This window comes from Hyperoodon ampullatus (genome assembly GCF_949752795.1).
Source record: "Hyperoodon ampullatus genome assembly, chromosome: 2".
Lineage (NCBI taxonomy): Eukaryota > Metazoa > Chordata > Mammalia > Artiodactyla > Ziphiidae > Hyperoodon > Hyperoodon ampullatus.
The window spans coordinates 177,863,732-177,891,334 of NC_136915.1; the positions used below are offsets into that span (position 1 = coordinate 177,863,732).

Consider the following 27,603-nt stretch of genomic DNA (forward strand, 5'->3'; position numbering starts at 1 on the left):
ACAGGGCTGGTAAGCTTCGGCCTCCAAGTAGGGTCTGAGCTTTCCGAGTGGGACCTGTGGGCGGGCAGGGGCAGCGGGGGAGTCTCCATCCTTCTCGGCTGCACAGGTGAGCTTGGGTCAGTGTCTTCATCCTCCCTGTCGTCATCACCAGAGACGAGCTTGTCAAAGTCCCTCAGAGGTGGTCCGGTCCTCTCAGTGCCCAGGGCAGCCTGTGGCCCTGCCCCTCCGACGCTGGCCCCTTGCCCGGAACCGAGCACACCAGCGCCCTTTGTAACCAGGAGCCACCCAGCACTGCTGCTGGCAGGTCACCGTTCCTGGAAGAAGGAGTCATTTAGAAAGCACAGGGATGGGCTTCCCTGGTGGCGCAGTGGCTGGGAATCCACCTGCCAATTCAGGGGACGCAGGTTCGAGCCCCGGTCCGGGAGGATGCCACATGCTGCAGAGCAACTAAACCCGTGCGCCCTAGAGCCCGTGCTCTGCAACGGGAGGGTCCACCGCAATGAAGAGCCGGCGCGCCACAGCGGAGAGTAGCCCTGGCTCGCCACAACTAGAGAAAGCCCACACACAGCAGCGGAGGCCCGACGCAGCCAAAAATAAATAAATAAATAAATTTATTGTTAAGAAAACAAGGAAAGCACAGGGATAAGTTTGTGAACGTGAGAAGGAAGTCAGGGCACCGAACATCATAGGATGCTAGCAGCCAGGGCTCCCAAGGGAATCAAGTATCTCCTTGGATTCCTGTGCCCATGTCAGAGTCTTCTCATTTGGGGACCTCATGCGTCAGAAAAGGGCATTTGTTTCTGACACAGGGACAAACTGGCCCCCAGGGCCGCGTGTACCACGCCCCTGGCAAAGAGCGTGTTGCTTAGTGGAGGAGGCAGCTCCCGGAGACTCACCGCGTCCCACTCCGCCCTCCAGGAAACTCACTATTGCCTCTCACACTCCCAGCCAGGCGCGGGGGTGGGAAGCAGGCGGGGCTGCTGGGGAAAACACCACTCACCTTTGCCCCTCAACCTCCCGCCCCCAGGACGGCCTCATCCCACGTAGCAATGCCCCCTCCTGGCGGCAGGAGCCCCCCAACCTGCAAGCACCCCACTCTCCCAGCCGTGAAAGTGTGCTAGGTCGGGGGTGGGTGTGCGCCTGCATCCACGCCAGGCCCAGAGTGTGTGGACACCATCCTGGGGCCACAGCCAAGCTCCAGCTGAGGTGGCAGAATCTTCTTTCCTCTCCAACCTGACATCTGCTCTGTCTTCACCGTTATTATTTATGGGTCAAGGGACCATGTCCTATCATTGAGCAATTAGACTATCTAAAGAAGGCCTAAGGGTTATAAGGAGAAAGCTGAACCACATATTGTGATTTATAGTACCCTGGAGTACTTGAACGTGGCCTGTAGGGCTATTTTTCTACATAGGCTTGGGAACAAAGTTTCCAGGATAGAGACTAAATATTAAGATGGTTTAAAAATGGTCCCTAGGGAATTCCCTGGCGGTCCAGTGGTTAGGACGTGGAGCTCCCACTGCCAGGGACCCAGGTTCAATCCCTGGTTGGGGAACTAAGATCCTGCAAGCCGTGCAACACAGCCAAAAGAATTAAATAAATAAATAAATAAATAAATAATAAAAATGGTCCCTAAAACTCACTTGATTTTTTTTTCTTTAATCCCTCGAGTATTTATTTCCATCTTAGGTTACTCTCTAGTTGTGTGGAAACGTTGATCTCAGCTATGCAAATAGATGACAAGATTCTCAAGAGCAGGTCCAGGAAGGACTTTTTTACTCTAGGTCCCAGAGGTGTAGACACTGAAGAGATGCTGATGACAGTCCATGGGGCTGGGACCAGGCGGGAGAAGCTGCCACTGTGGGAGCTTTTGTTGGGGGAGAACGGAGAACGGAGGCATCCATCGGGTCGCCCTGACCCAGACAGCTTGCTGGTGAAAGGGACAGTGAGAGGTGGGGAGGCCTAAGTGAGAACGGAGGCCAGTGTGAGACCGTGGAGGCCAGGGAGGGAGGGGCGCTCGGCCCGTTCCAGATCCACTAACGAGGGCTGTGGAAGGGGAGAGAAGTTGGATTTGGAGCAAACTCTTCCTTTCCTCCCAGCTCCTGCCTTTGGGGGGGCCATGGGCCTTGCAATCTCCCCCATCTCTGGGTGGTGGAGCAAGGAGTCCCCCGCCAGAATCTCTAAGCAAGATGCTCCAAAAAGCCAGTGGCCCCGAGTGTCGGAGAGAGGCGTCCTGACGCTTCCTCCACCTCAAACACCAGCGTCCAGACATCACAGTCCTCAGATTTTGGAGGCCCTGCCGCTGGCGTGCAGGGGTTCAGGGTCTACACCGCCCCCCCCCCCCCAGCTGGGTTGTCTTCTCCTCCTAATATTTTACCTTCTGGCCACATCACTCAGCACCAGTTCCCAGCCGAGGAAATAAGGAGCCAAGTTCCATCGGCCACTTGCCACCCCGGTTCCTCCAGGGACCAGGAGCAGAGAGTGGTCACGGAGCTCGGGCTTTGGCATCAGACCCGCGGTGTGGAAGGTGCAAGGGACCGGAGGCCAAGGGCAAGGCCAGAACCACGTGTGTGCCAGCGTAAGGGAACCCCCGCTCCGGGCAGCATGGGCGGAGCTTAGGTTCAGGTGGCTGCTGGGTCGGGGGGCGGCCGTGAGCCCACAGACCCGGAACAGGTAGTGAGATGGTGTTCAGAGTTCCTTTGTTTTCTGTTTTGTTGTTTTTCTGTCTTGACTAAAAATGAGTGATTTTTATACCGTAGCAGAAAACAAACACGAAGCATACGAAGCACAGGGGTAACTGAAAGGGGCACTTAGGGTCCACGGTTTCCCAAGCTTTTAACGGTACGGTTCCATTTCCAACAGGCTTCCTCAGGGACACTGCAGGGGCACATTGGGATGCTCGGTTGGAATGGGCCACAGAGTCCCCTGTTCTCAGGCTTATGACCATAAGGCCAAGGCCAGAGGTCCAATGGGGGGAAGAAGGAAGTATGAGGAGATAGTGGAGCCCAGAGGTGGCAAGAGGCCAGGAGGGAAGCAGGAGAAGAAAACCTCTCCTGTCCAGAGTGTGGCCCTGGTGGACGCACCGTCTGCCGGAGGGGACCGGGCAGGGAGGCTGGATCTCCTGCACCACCTCCTCCCAGGGCTCCGCAGCCCCCAGGACCCCAGCTGCAGTGGGGGGCACTGTGGCCTTGTTCCCGGGGTGACCTGTCACCTGACAGATTAGCACCACTTTCCTCTCCACAGGGGGCCTCCCAGGAGTTCCAGCAGCGACCCCGACTTCGTGGTGGTAGACGGCGTGCCCGTCATGCTCCCGTCCTATGACGAGGCTGTGAGTGGCGGCTTGAGTGCCTTAGGCCCAGGGTACCTGTCCTCCGTGGGCCAGGGCTGCCCCTTACCCGTGGACGACCAGAGCCCCCCAGCATACCCTGGCTCAGGGGACACGGACACGGGCCCGGGGGAGTCAGGAACCCGTGACAGCGTCTCAGGCTCTTCGGAGCTGCTCCAGAGTTTGTATTCACCTCCCACGTGCCAAGGGGGCACCCGCCCCGCTTCCGACAACCCTGACACAGCTCCCAGCACGGCGGGGGAGGTGGCATCCACCAGCCCAGGCATTGACATTGCAGATGGTAAGCATTTGCCCCGAGGCCCGGGCCACCCTTGCACAGACCCACCATGCTCCCAGCTCAGGGCCAAATCAGTGCTACCGTCTCACTCAGCTTAAATTGCATCTTGTTCTCTCTGCATGTAGAGGCCGTGGGCAGGGCCAGTTATTGGAAGAAATCATCATCTCACAAGTGATGAGCCCATTAACTGAAATTTCCGGAGGCCTAAAAGAGCACGAAGCCATCCAAAGTAGAAAGGCCACAGTGGGCGGAACTTGGTTTTCATAGCATCCGTATGATCCAGGATGCTTTTCTTTTTTCTCCCTTAATTAGGCAGGACTTCTGAAAGTGGTGCTTGGTACCAAGGTAACGCACACGTGCTAAAAGGGAAAACCCAGATGCGGGCACGAGGGCCCAGCCCTGGAGAAGCTCTGGGTATATGCAGGTTATGTTTATCAGGGGTGAAGTAAAAGATGTGTATGTGCCTACTGCAAGGAAAGGCAGATTGCAGCTCATGGCAAAATAGTAAAAATGCATCAGACTAATTAGGACTGTGTTTCCCGGGGCAAGGAGGCACCAGCACCACTTTACACATGAGAACACTCATTCCAGCTTATATTGACAGTAAGTAGCAGTAACCACATGGAAACAGGGGTCCCCTGGTTCCTCATAGATTTCCTTTTCTCCAGTACCACCCTGCCTCTCTGTACTTGAACTTGGAACCTTTTGGTTTGTATGACCAGTAGGGTGCAAGGTCGAAGCCTAACAGTTTATTTTTTATGAGCTGAGTATATTTTCCAGCAAATAACGTTGTACAGAGGAGTCGGTTTATTTGCTTGTTCACTGATATGTGGAACTTAGCATTTTCTTCTTCTCACTGATTTGTAGGAACTGTAGACATTTTACTAAAGCTCACGATTCCAGATCTTTGCGGTGTCTTCCGGTGTATTAGTATAATAACCATCTCTTCTTTTACAGAGATCCCTCTAATGGAAGAAGATCCATAACTGGAAAAAGTCCTGATGATTCTGCTGCCCCTTTGGGGATGGGCACCTTGTACTTTGGAGTGAGGCCTCTGGAGGACAGAGCTTGGGGGGATGGAGGAAGTTTTCTAATTTCTCAACATGGGGACAGTGACTCACATCGTACATCTCGGACTCAACAGTGAGGCTGACACCAAGGGCAGTGGCAGTGCTTTTAAATGAAACTTGAGGATTTGCCAAGACCAGTGAGGAACAGAAAGGATGGGGGGAGACCCTGTGTGGTCCTGGATGAAGGTGTTAAGTGCATCTTGGGCTGTGGAACATGGGACAGACGGTTCCACGCGTATCCCACCAAATCCCACATCCTGCTGACTTATGAGTACTACCCGCCTCCTCTGAAAGCATGTCACATTATGTAAATCGCTTCTAAAAGCTGCTTCAAACTGTCTCTGGACGCCAAATTAGGATGGATCAGCCTCTGCAGGAAGTCTGTGTTGAGCTGCTGGAAGAGCAGCAGAGCGCCCCCTGCAGGCTCCCCAAGGAAGATTATGGGGTGTCCTTTGGACAGTCTTCCTTGGGCTGAACAACTCTGCTCAAGGCAAGACTAAAGCGGGATGTGGTGGTTCCACTGAGAAAGGAAAGGAAAGACTCAGACAGACTCGGCTTTCTGGAAGTTTCTTCAAAAAGTAGAGCTCCTGTCCTCCGTGCTGTCCTTTGGTGAAATATCATCAGTATTTGTATTCATGGTCTAGCACACGGATCCATGGCATTGGCTAAATCTTGTGACTTTACACATGGTCAGAGTGTGTTCAAATAGCATCTCACAGTGGAGAAGTAACCAAGGTAATGTTTTGTTTCGGCATTTTTAAAAGATCCCACTTGACAATTTATCTGAGTCGTGAGTCCATCTCCAGTGAACTATTAGGGTTGTTGCCCCCGCTGCCAAACTCAGATTTAATTTTCCAAAACAGAAATTGTATCTGAAAACATATTCCTCCTCCTCCAAATAAAATATGAGGTTGGATTTTTTCCCCCCTTTTATCTTGTCCTGCGAAGTCCGCAGGCTCCGAAGACAGACACCTCTCCGCTCCTGCTTCCCAGGCCTCCGGCTGTCTCACCCACCTGTCCATCCAGCACTCGCACTGCACCCTCCCAGGGCCCACTGGGTGTCGTTCCTAAGAAAATGATTGATAAAAAACATTTCCTGAGTCTTGAAGTGTCTCTTCGAATACATGTTGATCTGTGGAGCTGATTCCGTTTCTCCTCTGGGTTTTAGACAAATACAATCAAAACTCTGATCCATAAAATTGCTGTGCGGATAGGGCGGTGAGAGCTGGAAGCTTGATCAAATCCTGTTTTTTCTCGACACAGACTGATTAAAAATTAAAAAGAAAATGACAGTTTGAAGCGTGGCTTCAATAGTGGAGCGGGTTTGGGTGGGCAGGGAGGGGCAGTGGCAGTGATCCCAGGGGATGGAGACAGCGGAGGACCAGAACCAGAGGCTGAAGGAGGGAGGGAACAGGAAAGGGCATGCCCGGCCCGATGCCCTGGGCAGCGGGGCCACCAGCGGCAACAGCTGAGCGAGTGGGTAAAGGTGTTTGGTAGTTGTACCATCGTTTAGTGCCGGAAGCTGGTTTTCATGGATGCTTAAACTCCATCTGGCCAGCTGAAAGACAGACGGCATAGGTGGCTGGGTGGGACCGGGGTCCAGAGTTCACTGTGGGCAACCCACACCCTCCTGCCCCCTGCCGCCAGCAGCCTTCCCGGGGTCCCTGTCGGGCAGCTCTCAGCTCTTCTCCACGCCACACCTGTCCTCCCCTCGTTCCCTCTAAATGGAGAGTGTGTCTCAGAGACCACCAGGTAACTGCCTCATTTCCCACCAAAGAAGCCTGCAAGGCTGTCTCTGGGGGCTGGCCTCGCCTCCTTCCAGAAAATGCTCTCCCAAAGTAGAGAGCGGCAGCATGCAGCGTGTGAGCCGAGCACAGGGATGCCTCTTCAGCCCCCCACACCGGGGAGACAGGTAGCACAGGTGCAACATACATCCAGGTGTTAGTGTCAACGTTGTTCTAAGCACAGAGGCTGGTAGGAAGGAAATGCCTGCTCAGTGACAGAGTCAGACGATGTCCAACCGAATTGCCTGGATCCTCCCCTCAGTCCCTTTAGTGTGTGGCCACATCAGAGTCTCAGTCACAAATACTGTTTGCCATGATTTTTTTTTTCATTATAGTGAGCTGCTGTGGCAGGAAAACATCCTCATGCTATCCCAAGCATGTCATGCTTCTGGCTCTTTTCATGTAACAGTCCTGGAGGCCCTCTGGGTATAAACAGAATCATTCTCACCCCGCCCCAGGAATTAGTAGGTATGAGAACACACCGGGCTGTATTGTGAATTGGATGCAGAGAGCCATCCCCGCCTAAAGTGCTTTCTGCTTTGGGAGAGGGAGGCATCTGCAGGGCAACGGTCAGGAGCGTGCTGAGAACCGGGGTGTTCCAAGGCGTCAGCCTGAGGTGTTTACACAAGTGCCTGTTAGCAAGAACTGCAGGGCAGCAGTTTTCCGGCTGACCGGCTCCCCGTCATACGCACGCCAGGCAGAAGTCACGGGATGTCTTCACACTTCACTTCCATGTAGCTTGTTTTAATTGCAAGGTTGTGATTGGCTGGTGTGGGCTCTTTAGAGCCTTTTCCACTTAATTACACCCATCCCAGCAGCTGGCACATGGACAGGACTGCCTCCTATTCCTGCAGAAGTGTTTTGCCCCCCGGGCACACAGCAGACCTGGACAGTTGGGAGTGACATGCAGAGGCTCACAGGCCACAGCCTGCCGGGCCTGGAGGCCTTGTCTGCTCCTTTGCTCCCTCCCTCCACACCTGGCTATGCTAGGCAGCCCTCCTCCCAGGACGTCTGGGTCCCAAGGCAACCCCTGCAGCGTGGTGCGGCATCCTGGGAGAGCACTGGCTTTGGAACGGGCCATCACCTGCTTCAAAATCTGCCTCTGCCACTAACTGGCTGTGCACTTGGACGAGTTCTTGCCCCCCACCCCAGACCTCAATTTCTTCATGCAGAAACTAGAGATGGTTTACCTCTGCCTTCCCCGCTGGGCTGTAGTGAGGATGACAGCTAACGTAAGTCACAGCGCACAGTCAGCATCTGACCAATGGCCGCTGCTCTCCACTTGTTCCCCACGGTGAAAGATGGTGTCACGCGGGTGATTTACTCAGTGCAGCTCTAGGCACCGTTGACCTGCCTTGCTCCCCACCACCCTCCAAAGTGTTTGTAGACAAAGCTTGTTTGGGCTGCCCCAAGCAGGCAGGCTGAGATGTGCCATCCTATTCCCCCAGACCCTCTTGCCAGGAGCACCTCCCTGACTTCTACAAGCCAAGCTTTCCATGCAGAGGGAAGTTGTCAATCCTTTGGGCATTTGCCTTCCCTCCCAGCATAGCTCTCTCTTGAGTGCTAAAAAAAGTTCTGCTCAGGGAGGTCAGGACAACCTCAGAAATTCCTCCAAGGACTCTGAAGGACTCAGATCACCTCCACAGGCAGCCCTGTAGATTAAGACTAACCTGCTCCCCTAATTTTATTGTCTCTTTTGGATTTAAAGCATAAAAGTTAATGCCCATGCATTTCCAAGGTGATAAAAGGAGAAGTCCAAGGGAAAGATGCCTGCTCTAGCAGACAGAACAGGGCTCCGGGGAGCAGCAGTTACCTGTCAGGGAGGGCGGATGCTGAGCACGATCGCACGGAAACCGTAAAGCTTAACACAGAGTGTGCAGCGTCACTGGGGCCATGTTGAACTGCTGTGGCAGGCAGTGTACCATCTCCACACTGGGCTGGAAAATCAGTCCCTGGGTACCTGCAGTGCACAGTGTTAAGTGGCCAGAGAAGGGCCCAGCTACCTGCGTAGGAGCCCAACGTGCCCTGTTTAGTGCCTCATCCACGTGTTCAGAGCCTGCGGGAACTCTGGTCCCTCGTCCTCCAAGAGGCTGGGATAAGGAAACCCGAACACGAGCAGATGCTTTAAGAGCTTGGGGCAAAGGGGGGCTGGGATGGAGCCTGAGGGAAGGAGATTGATATTGTCTTCTTGGAGCCCATAAGGATATTTATAGACCCTGTTCAGTCAATAAATATTTATTAAGCACCTGCTATGGGCTAGGCGGGGTCTAGCGCTCTCCAGTCCAGTGGAAATAAGGACTGGGAAACCGGCAGATACAGACCCAGAGCTCCGAAGCTAAGGACGCCAGACCCAGACCTGGGCTCTCAGGGGCTGCCCGTGTGCACAGCGGCCCAGCTGGGAGCAGGCTGAATGGGATGCTCAGGCAAGCAGGGAGAGAAGCACAGGCTTACGGGGAGGTAGAGGAGGGCTGGAGGGTGGGAAATGGGAGAGTAGTTCTGTGCTTCGGGGCCTGGAGGCGGGGTGTGGGGAGGGACTGGAGACGTAACTCAGGACCAGACCCTGGAAGCCTGGTGCCATGTTAAGGAGGCAGGTGGTTCCCTTCGGGGAATGGGAAGTCACAGAAGGTGTGTAGCAGGGAAGTGCTGGGGTGAGATGGGGGAAGATGAGCAGGTCTGAGAGCGTTCTGCAGGCCTGCTCCATTTTGTGCAGCACGCCTAGGAGTCCGGGACATCTGAACCCAGCTGAGGGCGCCACCGGGTCTTGGGGGGTGGGAGACCCTCCAGGCCTCCGGTTCCTCAGCGGTACAGTAAGAGGGTAGAACAGATGGTCTCGGAGCTCTTCCAGCTCTGACAGGGTGAAATTCTCTTTCCTGGCTTTTTTAAAAAATCCAGAGTCGGGCTTCCCTGGTGGCGCAGTGGTTGGGGGTCCGCCTGCCAATGCAGTGGATGCGGGTTCATGCCCCGGTCCGGGAAGATCCCACATGCCGCGGAGCGGCTGGGCCCGTGAGCCATGGCCGCTGAGCCTGCACGTCCGGAGCCTGTGCTCCGCAACGGGAGAGGCCACAACAGTGAGAGGCCCGCGTACCGAAAAAAAAAAAAAAAAAAAAATCCAGAATCAAATATCCCCCATCCCCATCCCCAAGATCTCTCTTCGCAGCACCCACTCCCACCCTCCCCCCCACCTACAGTGTCCCCACACTCTCCTCCCACTGAGCAGCTGGGGCCCAGGAGCAGCCCCCACCCAACATCCCCTTGGTGGAGGGATCTACCATCTAGAAAACCTGCAGCCATCTCAGTCGGGATGGGGGTGGGGGAGACAAGAGACATGGGCAATTCTGGCCACCTGGGGCATCACCTGGACCCTTGGCCAGAAGCAGACGCTAACAGTGCCCCTCCCGGAGTCCATTTCACCCTGATGACCGGAAGCAACTAAAAGCCCAAACAAATCTATTAGATTGATTTTGCCCACAAATTCTTTACTATTGTGTAGCATTGTCCACGCTATGAAGCCCGCTCACCTATTGTGTACTTTGGGGGCTGGGGGATGGGAAGGAAGCAGACATGCGCCAGGTTCCCGTTGGCTGTGCCTGTTTTTATCAGTGCATTCATCTCGGGGGGCGAGCAGGCTGTCCTTGCCCATAGTTCTCACGTTCCTGTGACTTCACGTTAACAGATCGGCTGTATTTCCTGGTTACGCTGCAGCTGCAGACACAGAGACTTGTGCTTTTTTTTTTTTTTTTAATAGACTTTGTTTTTTAGAGCTGTCATAGTTTATAGAAAAGTTGAGCAGAAAGTACAGAGTTCTCATCAGATCCCCCCTCTTTCAGCACAATTTGATACGCCTGTTACTATTTTTTTTTTTTTTTTTTTTTTTTTGGGCCGTGCCACGAGGCTTGCAGGATCTTAGTTCCCCGACCAGGGATCGAACCCGTGCCGCCTGCCGTGGAAGCGCAGTCTTAACCACTGGACTGCCAGGGAAGTCCCCACCTGCTACAATTGATGAGCCAATATTGATACGTTAATGTTAACTAAACTCTATAGTTTACACCAGGGTTCACTCTTGGTGTCATCCATTCTCTGGATTTGGACAAATGTACAATGTCATGCATCTGCCATGACAGTATCATGTACAGTAGTTTCACTGCCCTGAGCATACCCCATGCTCCACCTATTCATCTTTCCCTCCCCTTGAGCCCCTGGCACCCACTGATCTTTTTTACTGTTTACATAGTTTTGCCTTTTCCAGAATGTCGCATAGTTGGAATCATACACTATGTAGCCTTAGCAGACTGGCTTCTTTCACTTAGAAATATGCAAGTGAGTCTCCTCCATGTCTTTTACATCTCTGTGCTTTTAAAAGGACAACAAGGAAGGCAGCCAATTTTCACAACTAGAAACTTCAAAGACTTCCTAGGCTTCTTGGCTCGTGGGCTGGAGAAGAGTGTGAGAAGCCAGGGAGTCGATTACCAGGTCCCCTCCCCAGGCCACCCAAGGACTGAGGAAAGAACATTCTGCAGCTTCCCTCAAGACCACATTCTGGGGTGTGACAAACTGCTTCCTTATGTCATCCCCTCCGTTTGGCCTTTAACTGAGATTGGGCCACACACGCCCTGTAAACTTTTGCTAACCCTCAGGCTCCAGGGCCCTAGGACTTGCATCTTTCCTCCACACGTTCTAACTGTTTCCACCCCTCAGTTCTCAAGTCCTTCCCACTCCCTCATCAACTTTAACAGAGAGCCCGTGAAGCATCACTGAGCTGCATGCTGAGGGTCCCTAAATGGATGAGATGACACCTACACCCAGGAAATGATACACCAGGTGGAGGTGTGGCCCGGCAAGTACATGGAGGGGCCACCAGCCCTGCCTGGGAGGCAGAGAAGGTTTCCCAGAGCCAGGGATGGGAGCTCAGATGGTCATCGTTTTGTGCACACAGTAGCTGCTCTTCCCCCACTGTAGATGACGATCTCAGTCTAAAGGGACACAAGTCTCAGGGGTTTGCTAGCCATGACCTTTCTCTGTTTCAATTTCCCCAAGTGTAAAACATGGAAAATAATAGGACCTAATTCACAGCCGTGCTGGGAGGAACTAACAAGTTAATCTGTGTACAGTGATTGGAGCCATGCCTGGCCTGGAACACCCACTCAAAAGTTGTTTCAACCAGACAGTGCCCCAGACATGGAGTTAAATCTGCCTGCTCGGTGGTGTTGACTTTCTCCACAAGCAGGTCACGGTGACATTTTCCTCTTTGATTCTTGAACCGTCTCCACTTTCCTCCTGAGACTCCCTCTGTGCTCATCGTGGCTAAAGGGGGCCCCTTAGGGCTCAAGTCTTCAACCCACCAGAAAGCAGCCCGCCCTGGCATCATCCAGCTCACTTTCCAAAAGTGTCCTCACCAATGTCAGGGGAAACGGGAGCAGACACTCGATGCACAGCCATGGACAAGTTTCCCTCCACCACACCCCAGACCAGCAGAAGGGCAAAGCCATAGAGAGGAATGAAGTCTGTCTGGTATAACTTGTTTTTTGTTAACTTAGGACATCACAGTGATTTTTATGCACCACCACTTCCGTATCCAAGGGCTGACAAGCCATCTATTTTGTAACTGAACCAGATGCTTGTCTACTATCAACAGTGAATTCACAAGTCTGTCGGTCCCAGACCTACCTTCTCTAGTTTGTCCAAACACTGTCCCAGATGGGCCTTTCCAGCCTCAGGGGTGCTCCAGCCTCCGCAGCCCCACACGGGCCCCTAACGTTGGTTTTGCAGTATCAGCTCTGGGTTTTCTGGGTGCCCGGAGTGGGCGCTGGGCAGTGCTGTCTGCTGCTTAAACTCCTGGGCATTGAAACCCAAGAGACCTGGGTTTACATTTCAGCTCTATCACTTACAGAAGCAAAGTCAGGCAAGATTTTGACACCCAAGCCTCACATCTGTCACTTATAAAGTGAGGCCACTAATAGCACCTACCTTGTAGTTTGTTGAAAGGATTAAATACCATGATGACATAGATTACTTAGAACAATGCCTGGCACAAAGCAAACACTCAAAAACGGTAGCTGCTCCCAATACTCTCTTCTTCTTTCTGCTGCTGCCTGGGAAGCAATCAAAACCATCAGCCCCTCACCACCCATCGGGCAGCAGTGTGTCCCTGCCGTTCCCGTCCTTAACCCGACCCCTACCCCAAACGTCCATGCTTCAGATCAGGCCACACTCCTCCAGCACCCATGGTCCCTGCTCTTCCCACCCAGGGCTCACCGAGGCTGGGCTCCCCGGGGGTCCCTTGTCATAATTACTCCTGGGAGGGCTGCCAGCACCAGAAGGACTTCACTGTGGAATTTCAGGCCATGAGACCAGTCTCTCTTGACCCTGAACTTACTGAAACCTGGTGTCCTAACAAAAACAGGGTAAAGAAAAGCCCCTTTGATTGCGCGCTCAGGCATTGAGGTGTAATTGCACTTCACCCTCAAATAACCCTCAGGTGTCACACTGTGTCTCTAGCATGGTGGCGATATTTTCCCCCCTCCCAGGGACATTTATCTGGAGATGTAGGGCTTGTTCTAGCCCTTTAATGAATATGTAACTTCACTGAGAAGGATATACTCAGGCCCATCTGTTTCCTTGTGGGAAAACCAGCTGTGGAGGTTCATTTGGAGGGTCTTGAACATTAACTACCCTCACTTTTCTCTGAAAAATTTTCTATACGGCAGCATTTCCCTAAGTTGAGGATGCTAACAGATGTTAGGTGGAAGAGGTGTTCTAAGGTCAAATTTGGGAAAAGTTCTCTTAAGCAAATCGTTAGGTATCCTCACTGAAGGGTATCACAGAGTTTTGTTTTGTTTTGTTTTGTTTTGCGGTACGTGGGCCTCTCACTGTTGTGGCCTCTCCCGTTGCGGAGCACAGGCTCTGGACGTGCAGGCTCAGCGGCCATGGCTCACGGGCCCAGCCGCTCTGCGGCACGTGGGATCTTCCCGGACCGGGGCACGAACCCGTGTCCCCTGCATCAGCAGGCGGACTCTCAACCACTGCGCCACCAGGGAACCCCCCCATCACAGAGTTTTTATTATGGAAATGGTAAAATGGTCTCCCAGGACCCTGGTGTCACAGAGCATCCCCAGGACCCCTCTGGGAAATGCTAACCCGGGATCAGTGGGATTCAGAGGGCAACTGAGCCCACACCTCAGCCCCGAACTCATAGAGGCCTTGCTGGTCCCAACACGTTCTCGTCCAGGCGTCTAGGAGGCCATGGTGGACCCGGATGCGGTGGGTGCCCTGGCCCAGCTGAGCTCACGTGCCATCCCAGCAGGGTCCCAGGACTGCCATCCAGCTCCACCTCTAATGGCCGACACCCACCTATTTCTGGGGCACCTCACCCAAACTACACACACTTTGGTCCCAGGAAGAATAAGGCACGCTCAGCCTCCTATTCAGAGACTGCCGTGAACCAGGCCTCATGGCCACCCTGCCCCAACCCAGGACTGGACCAGCAGAGGCCAAGATTGCCGGGTGTTGAGGTGGGCAAGGATGTGGCCAAGCTGAAGCAGCTGCTGGGGGGACGCCTGGGGCCGAGGACATAGGCCAGGGCTCTCGACGGGTCTGCCATCCCCAGGAGCTGGCTCACCGGGGCAGCCCACGTGGAGGACAGTTAGATGCGGCATCACCAATACCCAGCAGGGAAGCCAGAAGAAACGCATTTTTAAACTACCTACAATAAAAACAAATTGACATCGACCACGATTACAGGAAAGACAGAATTAGCTTTTTATTGTCTATAGAAAATGACAATACCAATTATTGTCCTACGAGGAGAAGATCAAAGAACATACAGCCAAAACGTGTAGGATAAAAGTACTATAGATGAGTGACAGCAACAATCAATAATGATGATTTATAAAATATTTTGTTATCTTTGCCTCGATTTTTGTGATGTCTGTGTTGTAAGCTTTTTGAAATGTGTAATTTGCTGTGATTTCTCATTCTGAATAAATATTCATTTTTTTGTATTAACATCATATTTGTAGTCTTGCTTTCTTTTTCTTAAAGAGGGCTGAAAGATTCTGGGCTCCCCCTGCCCAAGCCTCGCTGAGAGGTAGCAAGGGGTCAGGGTGACCCCTTGGATCCCTTCTAGCTCTGTCATTTTGTCCATCTCCATAAGACCCAGGACTGTAAGCCTCTGATAATAAGGAATAATACTTGTAGAGCTGTCGGGTTTTCACAGTACTTTCAGGTCAATTATCTCATTAAATTCTCCCAGCAACTCTGGGGTATGTAGGTAAATCATTCCATAGGCCTAAATAATAATTTTTTTTAAAAAGCCTAATAAAACCAATGCTCCTTTAAACTGAGCATTTTCCCATGTCCTAAACTGTCCCTCTGGCCTTTGCTGTGCCCATGCCACCCTCCTCAACATGGCCAGCCCTCAGAACACTCCAGTCTGAAGGAGAAGCACCGGGTAAATGCAATCAGACACTGCGTGCTATGAAGGGGGATGAAAAGTGGGCTCAAGGAGTCTGGAACTGGGACCCTGAACCTGATGCAAACTGCAGAGGCATCGTGACCACGTTGAGGAGGGTGGCGTCATCCCTGGGGCAGCGGGGAGCCACGGGAGGGTTTTAACAAGCAGCTCTGAGGTCTGGGGAGGCCCGTCCAGCCGCAGGGTGGCAGGAAAAGACTGGAGAACTGACAGGCTGTTCGGCTGGATGCACAGACTTGCTGGGGAAGGAGGAGGGAGGGACCAAGTGTATTTCCTGGTGTCTGGTTTAAGCAAGTGGGTGGTGAGGTCAGTCATGGTGATGGGGAGACACAGGTCTGAGGTGGAAGATGAGGGGACTCTGCCATGTTTCAGGAGCTGCAGGCCTTGGAGGTGGAGAGTCAGGATGGGCAACGGGTCAGCAATGCAGCAGCAAGGTGGGCCTGGAGGTAGAGATTTGGAGTCATGGGCATGGGACTTCCAGCCAGGAGAAGGGCAAGATGACCTGGAGAATTCACAAGGAGGGAGATGAGCAGGCGGCCAGGCTGCCCCTGAGGAGCAGCATCCAACCAAGGGATTGGGAAGGGGCGCTGGAGAGCAGGGAGGGGTCCAGGGGCTGGCAGTAGGGGCACCAAAGTGCAGAAGCCACAAAGGAAGGACTGAAGAAGACTCTCACTGTATCTGATGCTGTGGGTCCGTTCTGTGTATTTTCTGTAATTACGACATAAATTGTGCCTGTCAGCACTGGTCTCATAAAAGGCTTCCCTGGTATCATGACCAGCCTCTCACAACTCTACTATTTGGGTGGGAATAAGGGTCCCCCATGGAAGGGGTGGGGAGAGGCACCTGAGCAAGAGGTGCAATGTAGCAAAGGGAGGCCAGGGCACCGTGTGCCAGAGATGGGACAAAACCTGGTATCTTTGCAGCTGGCACGCTTGCCATCCCGTGCTGTCATGTTGCTAAATAAATTACTTACTTTCTTACTTTTCTTACTGCCCAGGAGAGCTGTGGAAATAAGTCAGAATCCCACGGTAAGCAGGAACCTTGCAAATCCTTTAGTCCATGCGCAGCTGCCAGGAGGCGTGCCCTTGAGTCACCTCAGGCAGAGAGAGATGATGTCGTCTTATCCTATCCCCATCTTCCTACTGAAGCCCCATGGGTGCCTTAGGGTCCATTGCCTAATTTGCCACATGGGGAAAGAGGGTCATGGCCCTGTCTGCTGGGGACACATGTCCAGCACGCAAAGGCCACTCATGGATGCACACAATCAACATGTGGCCTGGGGGTTTCTGACTCTACTGCACGTAGGCACCCCCCAGTCCCCCAGCCCGTGCAGCTCTTGCCCATCCCCCGCCCCGCTAGGCTATTAGTGGCTCTCAGTCCCCCAAACCTGCAGGTCCACCCAAACCAGCATCTTTCCTGTTTCTTCCCTCCTCCACTACGTGTTCCACCAGTTGTCTACTCCCCTCAGGGAAGGAGGTGACAAGGGAGGTGTGTAGAGAGCACCCCTATCCCGCAGAGATTCTCGGGAAGCAACCCTCTACCTCCGCCTGCCCATCTGCAGTTTTTCCGCAGTAGGCAAGGTCTCCGTGGTTTAAAACAGCGGGACAATGCCTCCAACAGCCCTGACGTCTGCGCTGTGCTGGAGCTGTGTGGGTACGAGGATGAGCAAGGGGGCGCTCAGAGACCCTGAAGAGCAAGTGTGTAAGGGAGCCACAAGGGCCACGGGGGCGCCAAGGCGTGGAGGAGCTGTCCTACCCACAAGGCAGGGTGTCTGCAAGCCAGCGCCACACACACGCAACGGGAGGAGCTTCCTGCACCCGGGGACGCGCAGGGAACACCCGGGGACGCGCAGGAACACCCGAGGATGCGTAGGAACATACGCGGTTACTGTTCCGCTCGGCGCACGATCAAGGCGCCCAAACCCACTGCATCTCTCCTCTTCCCTGACCTCTCCTTCCTTCTCGTCTCCTTTTCTTCCTCCTCCTCCTTCGTCTTCCTCTTCTTTCTCTTCCTCTTCCTGCTTTTGCCCCATCCTCCCCCTTCTCCTTCTTTTATCTCCCTGTCTTGTCTTTTTCCTTCCTCCGCTACCCCAATACTGCCTGCTCTCAGGATTGACAGCTATTCCCTTTCCACCCAATCACCCATCCATCTTCTTAACAAATATTTATTAAGCACACATGTTGTGCTGGACATTGTTCTAGACACAGAAGCTAGAACAGGACAGATGTGGTCTTTACCCTCGCTCTTCAGGGACATCCCAGATTCAGCCACACTTTGTTTTTCAAGAGGAGAGAAGCACAAGGGACTTACCATGGGAAAGGACCAGGAGGGAACTCACATGTCGCTTTTCTACTGTTTTTCAGGTCATCGGCTGGAGATGGAACTTGGATCGTTGATTTGAGACTTTCCTCCTTTTTAATATAAATACTTAAATGCTATAAATATCCCCTTAGCCTGCTCTAGCTGTATCCTACAATTGATATGTTGTATTTTCATTTGCATTCAGTTCAATATATTTTTTAAATTTCCCTCGAGACTTCTTCCTTGACCCATCAATGATTTACAAGTGTGTTGTGAAGTTTTCAAATATTTGGAGACTTGTCTCTTATCTTTCTGTTCCTGATTTCTGCTTTAATTCCATTGTGGTCAGGAACATACTCTATGGTTTTAATTCTTTTAAATTTGCAGGGGTTTGTTTTATGGCCTATCTTGAAAAGAATGTGTTTTGTGCTGTTGAAGGGGAGTATTCTACAATGCCCACTAAATCTTATAGATTGATAGTATTGTTGAGTTCTTCTATATCCTTGCTGATTTCTGTCTAGTTCTATCAATTGTTGAGAGAGAGAGCTGTTGGTCTTCAACTAGTATTGGGGATTTATGTATTTCTCCTTCCAATTCTTTCAGTTTTTGCCTCACATATTTTCAGCTCTGATGCTTGATGGATTCACACTTAGGATTGCTCTATCTCTTAAATATGACTTGACCCTGTTATTATTATCTAATAGCCCTCTGTCTCTAGTAATTTTCTTTGCTCTCAAGCCTACTTTATCTGAGATTAATATAGCCACTCCTGCTTCCTTTTGATTAATATTTGCATGATATATTTTTTCCATCCTTTTACTTTCAACCTGCTATATTGTTATATCTGATGTGAGTTTCTTGTGAACAGCATAGAGCTGGGTAATAGGTAATATTTTTTAATTCACTGCACCAATCTTTGTCTTTTAATTGGTATATTTAGGCTATTTATACTTAATGTAGATAGTTAGGGCTTAAGTCTGCCATTTTTTTTTAAAGAGTTTTTTTTGTTTTTTGTTTTTTAAATTTATTTATTTATTTTTGGCTACGTTAGGTCTTTGTTGCTGTGCGCGGGCTTTCTCTGGTTGCGGCGAGCGGGGGCTACTCTTCTTTGTGGTGCGCGGGCTTCTCATTGTGGTGACTTCTCTTATTGTGGAGCACGGGCTCTAGGTGCTCGGGCTTCAGTAGTTGTGGCATGCAGACTCAGTAGTTGTGGTTTGTGGGCTCTAGAGCACAGGCTCAGTCATTGTGGCACACGGGCTCCGTGGCATGTGGGATCTTCCCGGACCAGGGCTCGAACCTGTGTCCCCTACACTGGCAGGCGGATTCTTAACCACTGCGCCACCAGGGAAGTCCTTAAGTCTGCCATTTTATTTTTTTGTTTTCTGTTTTTTCTGTTTTTCATTTCTCTTTTCCTTTCCTGCATTCTGTGGGTTAATTGAATATTTTTAGTCTTCCATTTTGAATTATCCATAGTGTTTTTGAATGTATCTATTATATAGGTTTTTCAGTGGTTACTCTAGGTCTTGTATTATATATCTGTACCTTATCAGTCTAAGGATGTTTTCATTTTATCGACTTGAGTGATGTGTAGAAATTTTACTTCCCTCTATGTCCCTTCATCTTCTCCCATTTATAATATAATTGTCTCACAGATTTTCTCTACATACATTTTGAACCATGTCAGACAATGTTATCTTGCTTCAATTGTCAAACATAATTTTTAAAACTCAAGAAGAGAAGGAAAGCCTATTGTACCAATAATTCCTTCCTGATGTTCCAAGGTTTCTCTTTCTTCCTTTAGCCATTCTTATAAGGTAGGTCTGCCAGTGACAAATTCTTATTTTTTCTTCATCTGAAGATGTCTTGATTTCTCTTTCATTCCTGAAGGGTATTTTTGTAAGGTATAGGATTCTGGGTTGACAGTTCTTTTCTTTGAGCACTTGAAAAATATCATCCCATTTCCTTCAAATTACCATGGTTTCTGATGAGAAATCTGCTGTCATTTGAATTGCTTTACCCCTCGAGGTAAAGTAGCTGCTTTCACTAGCTGCTTTCAGCATTTTTCTTTGTCTCTAGTTTTCTGAAGTATAATTATGTTTCTAGGCCTGAATTTCTTTTGTTTTATCCTGTTTGGAATTCATTCAGTTTCTTGAATCTGTAAATTTATGTCACTTGCCAAATTTTGGAAGTTTTCAGTCATTACTTTATCAAGTACATTTTCAGTTCCTCCTCTTTCTCCTTTCCTTCTGGGACTCCAATGACATGAATATTAGGTTTCTGAAGCTCTAGTCAATTTTTTTTTACAGTCCATTTCTCTCTGTTGTTCAGATTATGTAATTTCTAATATTTTATCTTCCTCTGTCTCCTCCATTCTACTCGACCATCCACTAAGTTTTTCATTTTGATTATGGTATTTTTCAGTTCCAAGATTTCAATTTATTTCTTTATATCTTCTATTTCTTTGCTGAAATTTTCTATTTTTTCATTCATTTCAAGTGTGTTCCTAATCGTTCACTGAAGCACTTTTATTATTGCTGCTTAAAATCTTTGCCAGATAATTATAACATCTCTATCATCTTGGTCTTGACATCTATTGTCTTTCTTCATTCAGTTTGACATCTTCCTGGTTCTTGATATGATAAGTGATTCTTTATTGAAAGCTGGACATTTCTGTATTATGTTATGAAACTCTGAATCTTATTTAAGCCTCCTGTTTTAACTGGCTCTCTGCACCACCAATCTGGAAAGGGAGATGAAAGGCACTGCCTTCTTACTGCCAGGTGGGGTAGAGGTCAAGGTTCTTCACTCAGCCCCCACTGACACCAGAGGGAAGGGCTCCTCATTATTGCTGGGTGAGGGTTAGAGTTCCAGATTTTCATGTGATTTCTACTAACATTTCAGTCAGGGGTCAGGGAGTCCTTGTAACCAGCTGTCAGAGGTGATCTCCTGGCTCTCTACTTGACATTTTCTGACACCACTTTGGCAGGGGTGTTGGGGTACCTGATTATAGACTCATGAGGGTAGAAGTCTATGTTCCCCACCAGGCTTTTGTTGGCAGGGTTTTTTTTTTCCTGAAGTGTTTGGAGTAAAATGGTTATTGTTTAAAAGTTTTGTGTCTTGCTAGTCTGCCTCTTTCCTCATTCCTTAGCTCGAGAGAGCAGGCTTTTCTTGTTTTTGTTTGTTTCTTTGTTTTGTCTGCACTTGTTGCTGGCTCCTTCTGCTCCTGGTCTGGGATATGTGAGCCAAAAAGACTCCCAGGAATCCCACTACTGTGTCATTCTTCAGATCCCACAGTCCCTAACTCATCTACTTTTTTCTCTCTACATTTCAGAGTCCTCTCATGTTCATTTTATGTAAATTGTCCAGGGTTTCTAGTTGTTCTTAGCAGGAGGAAAAGGAAAAAGTATGTCTATTACATCTTCCCAGAAACAGAAGTAAACACACACACACACACACACACACACACATGCCTACACACACACACACACACTGCAGTCATTTTAATATTGGCTCTGAGACCATAATTTTCATTTATCCCCCACTTTATCCTCCTTTGCATTCTTCTATCCTTGTCTCATTCTTCTCTCCTTCTCCTGCTCCACACTCTTCTTTTTTCTATGCTCTCTTTTCTATCCCACCACCACCTTTCTTCTTTTCATTTTAAGACTGAGGAAGAGTTGATCAAATTTAGCAGAACCGGGCTTCCCTGGTGGCGCAGTGATTGGGAATTTGCCTGTCAATGCAGGGGACACAGATTCGAGCCCTTGTGTGGGAAGATCCCACATGCCGCAGAGCAACTAGGCCCGTGAGCCACAATTACTGAGCCTGCGCTTCTGGAGCCTGAGCTCCACTACAAGAGAGGCCGCGATATTGAGAGGCCCACGCACCGCGATGATGAGTGGCCCTCGCTTGCCACAACTAGAGAAAGCCCTCTCACAGAAATGAAGACCAAACACACCCATAAAATAAAATAAATAAATTTAGCAGAACCACTAGGCAATGATTTAAAACCAACTATCTTTTTACCTTACTTCATTCACCTTCACCTCTCAGACACATGGGGCCAGGCTGGGCTTGCTGAGAACTGCAGGAATCCACCTGCACCTTAGGGCCCACAGACATCCCGTGGCCCCTCTAGGCATCCTCAGCTCATATTATCCTACAATTCCTAATGATCAATTTCTGTGACTAATTTTTCCTCTTGTCCACTGGTGTGTGGTACTTTACGCCTTCCACACTGCATCCTTTGATGTTCTGATTGACTTCTTATACTTCCTCCTCAACCGTGTGGATTCTCTGATTGCTGTAAAACCTTGATTGCAAAGTCTTGATGATAAAATCTCCAGCACAAGCTTAGCATCTTCCAAACTACCTGATTGACTGCACCCTTTCTCTGGCTTGCTTTAACCTATTCATTCCTGCTCAAAGCGATGCTCTAAGTAATCTGATGTTTAAACACTCCACATCTAATGCTATCATGCCTGCTGGGTTTATGAAGGGGAAACCAAGTGGCTCATGGTCTTTATTTTTCTAACAGTCTCAGGAAACAAATTCATGCAGGGCATAGATTCTGCATAAAAGAACTAGTAGCTACTTTTCCCTAGCTAAAAGGTAAAGCCACATTTGTAGGCACTATGCAAAAATAGAGGCAGGCTTTAAGCCATAATTTGCATGTTCTCCTTGCAGAGCTATTTACCTGGGGATGCTAAAGTTCTCTATGTGTGGAGAACTCTCAGCGTTGTGTAAATGGACTCTGACTGAATCTGGGTAGCTCAGGCAGATTTCTGGGAGTAGATAACATGTGTTCTGGAATAGCTTTCCATAAGTCTGCAACAAATATCCCCTCATATGAAAGAAAAGCTGAACTTAACATGAAGCCTCTCTCTGTCAGAGAATCTTCGATGAGATGGCGAAAATCTCAACCCCAGGGCTTTGGAGGAAATTCCCATCTCTAGAAGGGACTGTGGAGGACAATCTCATTCAAGGATTATCCTTAAGCTAACAAGACTCTGACCCCAGTCAGAGTAGGAAAAAATATATGGTAAATATTTGAACAAACCAAAAAAGGCAGTGAGCAAGGAGACAAAACCTTCCAAAGAAAGAGGCTGGGCTCAATCTGAACCAAATTGATAGAAAGGTCCATGGCCAGGCATGTCTTTCCCATGAGGCTATGGTGGCCAGTGGGGCAGGGGCCACTGGTTTAGTTTGTGAGCTTAACTCATAGGATGCCATTTGTCAAGGTCACATTGAGAGCTCTTGGAGAAACCTACTCAGGCTGCAGACTTCTCTTGACTTCATCCCATGTGGTCACACAGCTTAGCTACCAAGGATTTGAGGGGGAAAAGTGTGTTTGTATGGGTGAGAGTATGTATATTTGGTAATGGTTGTCCTTGAGCCAGATGTGCTCAGACTATGCTGATCGACACTGAGCTGCTCCTGCTCATAGACCTTATTATATATGTCTGTCTGCCTCGTGGTCAGTCTTGTATTATCAAACTGACCACAGGTCCCTGCAAACTGGACAGCCTCTCAGACTTCAACTTTTTCTAGTACCAGGGTCAATATATGCTATATAAACTTGAAAGGGCTTGAGAATTATTTGTAGTATGCATTAATCTGCTTGTTCTGCTATAACAAAATATGAGAGACTAAGTAACTTAAACATCAGACACTATTTCTCACAGTTCTCGAGGCTGGGAAGTCCAAGATCAAGGTGCCGGCCCATTCAGTTCTTGGTGAGGGCTCTCTTCTTGGCTTTCAGATGGCCACCTTCTCATTGTGTCCTAACATGGTAGAGAAACAACAAACTCTCTCTCTTCCTTTTCTTATAGAGCCACTAACCTTATTATGAGGACCCCACCCTCATGACCTTACCTAATCCCAGTTATCTCCTAAAGCCCTTACTACCAAATTCCATCAAATTGGAGGTTAGGGCTTCAGCATGTGAATTTCGGGGGACATAATGCAGTCTATAGCATAGTAGTCCCTAGGGTCAGCCTCAGACTAGAGAGGCTCCTGGGGGTAAGAGAGGCCAGGGGAGAGGGACCATGAAGGTCTGAGATGCTTCAGCAAAGAAGTGGACTTTCAAGGAAGTGGGAATATAAGAAACAGCCACTGAGTAAAGCTGGGGAAGGAAATGCTTAACCTCATTGAGAGAAAGGGCACCCATCCCTAGAACAATGTTCTGTACTCCAGGCCTTTGGGAAGTGGGCTCCCTGCCTCTGGGGTACAACTCAGGGAGCAGATTTGAGGCACATCTTCCCAACTTCCTGATGCAGATCGGTGAGAGGTGACTGGGGTCTGTGGACGGAAGATGTCCCTCTTTCTGGAAGACCTAGTTTAGTCATTTCTGGTACCCCTTCTTTGGGACCAGGTTGCCTAATCATCCCTCCACTCCTGGTCAGTGAGGTACAGGGTGTTAAATTTTAAAGATACCTTCACTGCAAAGTAGTTTATAGTGACCTTTGGGGATGACGGTAGAGATGGACTGGCAGGGACAATGTGGGGGTCCACACAGACCTCCATGTTGGGGAGGAGGACCCTTTTAATTAGGTTAAAAGGGAGGGAGGGCTGAAATACAAATGGATTTCATGGGCTTCTCTCTCTCTCTCTCTCTCTCACCCTCCCTCCCTGTGTGTGTGTATGTATCTTTCTCACACACAAGTACACACACACAGGTGCGTGCACAACCCAGGGCTTTTTGACTCCTCTCGCGGGCCACCTGTTTACCTGTGTTATCGTTAACCTGCCTCTCTAGCTTATCACCCTCCTGCATCCTGTCTCCTCACTGATGCTTTAGCTTCTCCAGGGCCCTGCCTGCTCTCCATTTAATTTCACAACCTGTCACGGTGCTGTGATTTCAAGGCGGAGGGAGGATGGAGTTGTTTATAAAGCCTCTCCCTTCTCTCCAGCCGCTCACCCTTTTCTCCGATCCCCTCCTCTGGCTTGCAGGTTCCCAGCGACCCCGCCATGCCCGTGAGACAGGGGGGCTGGAGAGTCTTTCCCGGTCCACTAAGCTGTCAGAACCCCTGAGAATAATTTTATTCTCCTCTAGATCAAAAACAAAGTCTTTATGAAAAATCCACCTGCCTGGGTGAGAGTCCACAGCAAGGCCTGGTTCTGGTGGTCGTGCTGGGCGGGGGCTCTGAGGAATTGCAATTCCGTGGGAGCAACAAGGGTTGGCCTTTCTGTTCCTTGTCTGCAGGAGCCATTTTTAATGTGTGGTCATTTTGAAAATAGAACACTTTTGTGGGGGGGGAACCAGAATCTTGGTTGCGTTGTATGTTCTGGCTTGGTCGGTGCCTGGCTCTATTAGTCTATGTTTCTCTTCCTTTATTCTTGGCCTTCCTTGAGAGCATCCAGGATATCCTCAGAATTGAGCACCAGCCTTCTCTCTTCCTTCCCAGTTTCTTCTTCCTTAAATCCCCAAAACACAGTGGTTGACATCATTGGAGCTTTGGGGGTCAAGTTGTGTTCAAGTCCCAGCTCTGCTCCTTGCTAGCTGTATGACCTTGGGCAAGGGACGTCACCCCTCCCACTTTTGTAAAACAGGCAATGACAGTGGGGATCGAGGCACTGAACAGAGAAAGCTGAGCCGCATGCCCTGAGTGTTAGCAGTTGCCATTATCATAATTTTGGAAAACCAGATTCTAAAGGCAGAGAGACATCTGTGTACACGAGAGCTCTCTGGAGCACTGTGGGACAACTCAGACCTGCAATGTGCACTGCAGGGATGTCTGCAGCCAACACATCCCTAAATGTCCTGGGCCAGGCCTTTGGAGTCCAAGGGCTGTGCTGTGGGTTCAGGGTGGGCAGGGTGAGCAGGGCTGATGAGCAGACAATCTGGGCTTTGAAATCTGTCTCGGGCAACCTCCTCCTCTCTCTGAGCCTCTGTTTCCTCACCCATAAGATGAGGATACTAATTTCCAGCTAAGAATATTTTGGAGAGGTTTACAGATCATGCATCTAAAATGTGTAGCCCCCAACTGGCTTGAGGTGGATGCTGAGTCTTTTAAAATTACCTATGTCGTCACACCCGTGTGCTTACCTTGTGATAAGTATCACTTGCAGTGGTGGCCCAATGTCTGAGGGAAGGGGTTGGGGGAGAATTGCAAAAACAAAGACACGATCTCTTTCCCTCAAATAGCTCATGGCAGCTCCAAGGTGCTTTCAAGTAGGTGATCTCACCCCCCAAAACCACTCCGAGGCAGGGCAGGGGTGGTCAGTCCCTCTGAGGAGTAGGCAAGGGCGGGTCAGAGCTAATGAGATGTGCCTGAGGCCACATCATGTGAGAGTCAGAGCCAGTCCTCACACCTGCTCGGCCACCGCACAAACCCAGGCTCACTGCCATACCCCATACCCATGCTGCAGCCCATCCCTGGGGCTCTGCAGAAATGCCACACCTTACAAGGTGAATCCCAATTCCCACTGGCCCCTAGCCTGCCATCTTTCCTGTCACATCTCCTCCAAGTCCTCAGTGTCTGTGTCCCTGCCAGGCTTGTCCTCAAGGGTACCTTTCATCTGGGTAGGACGGAAGTGCCCTCTCGGCTTCCGCACCTCTCTATCCTCCAGCCCTGCCCATGTTTCACTTCCCACTGAAGCTCTCCGCACCCACAGGCCATGGCATTTAGCCTTCCTGTGAAAGCACGGCATTTCTTGTGCAATGAGCCCGGGGGACTGGTGCCTGGTCATGTGTTGTCTGAGTCAGTTGCTGAATTGTTGCATTAAAATTCACACTCCCTCAGTGCAATGCTTTTGAGATTTATCTCTCTGTCCCATGCATCAATAGCTTGTTCCTTTTTTTAACCACTGAGTACTCTTCCATGGTACCTACCACAGTTTTTTTATCCATTTGCAATGAGTTTGCCAAACTGCAAAGTCTGAGGGAAGCATCCCCATAAGATGCCCTCAGTTCAGGCACCAACCACAAGTTTGAGGGTCCCTAGGGCTACCCTCACTTCAGATAAGCTAGCTACAAATTTGGGAGTCTCCATGACCACACACAGTTTCACTAATTTGCTAGAACAACCCACAGAACTCAGGAAAGTGCCATATTAGAATTACATTTTTATTATAGTAAAGGGTTACAAATTAGAACCAATGAAATGTTCCACCACATAGGCCCAAATCTGGGAGGGTTTCAAACAAGAAGTTTCCATGTCTTCAAGGATGTATTACACACACACACATGTCCTGGCACCGATGTGTGGCAAACTGCAGAGTATTGCCAATTCAGTAAGGTCATCCATGTTTTGGTGTCCAGAGTTTTTTTTGGAGCTTGATCACATATTGCCACACGGCTGACCTTTAGTCTCCAGCCCCTCCCAGAGGTCAGAACTGTTATAGTGTGTTCCAAAGACCCATCCATCATAAATCACTTTGTTAGGTTGATGGGTGGCCAAATCCCCAGACAGTCCTATGAAGCGGGATATTCCAGGGGCCTAAAAATCACCTCCCAGTAGCCGAAGGCAAAAGCCAGAACTTTCTTTGGATAATTCTTCACTGCATATCATTCACCTGCTGATGGACATTTGGAGTGTTGTCAGTTTGGGGCTGTTAGGAATTAAACTAATGATACATGTAACAACACAACTGAATCTCAAAAATATTAGGCCAGGGACTTCCCTGGTGGCCCAGTGGTAAAGAATCTGCCTTCCAGTGCAGGGGATGCAGGTTCAATCTCTGGTCGGGGAACTAAGATCCCTATACGCTGCAGGGCAATAAGCCTGTGCGACACAACTACTGGGCTTGCGCACCTCAACTAGAGAGCCTGCGTACTGCAAACGACAGAGCCCACAAGACCTGGAGCCCGCGCGCTGCAACTAGAGAGAGAAAACCCGCACACCATAACTAGAGAGAAGCCCACGCACCGCAACAAAGATCCCACGTGCTGCAACTAAGACCTGACGCATCCCCTACCAAATGATAATAAATAAATAAATAAAAATTTAAAAAAATATTAGGCTAAGTGAAGGAAGCATGTACTTATGAGTTCATTTATATGAAACTATACAAAGGGCAAGTCTAATTTATGGTGATGGTAGGATAGGCTACAGCTATATAATCTGTGGGGCTCAGTGCATTTTATTGTGTGCACATTATACCTCAACAAAGTTGATATTAAAAAAAAACCCACTCCCATTTTCTTTGCCCTTGCTATATGCCAGTCATTTCATTAAGCACTTTCTGATATTACCACTTTTATGGTCAGATAACACTGTAAGGTGGGAATATGAACCCTACTTTAAAGATGAAGAAAATGAGACTTAGAGCATTAAAATCACTTGCCCAAGGTCTCATCTGGTAAGTGACAGAATCTGAATTTGAACTCAGGCCTGTCAGGCACCAAAAGCAGTGCC

General features: G+C 49.7%; 1 protein-coding gene across 2 annotated transcripts in view; it reads left to right on the forward strand.

The window, feature by feature from the left end:
• SUSD4 (sushi domain containing 4) overlaps window positions 1-4,609 on the forward strand; it is a gene marked incomplete at both ends in the record, with an annotated part of 130,567 nt that extends 125,958 nt beyond the window's left edge. For both annotated transcript variants that reach the window (XM_079727887.1, XM_079727888.1), the window contains 2 exons: window positions 3,244-3,626; window positions 4,581-4,609. In XM_079727887.1, the coding sequence (XP_079584013.1) occupies window positions 3,244-3,626; window positions 4,581-4,609 (412 nt within the window). The remainder of the gene's footprint in view (window positions 1-3,243; window positions 3,627-4,580) is intronic.
• Between the last annotated feature and the right edge of the window lie 22,994 nt (window positions 4,610-27,603).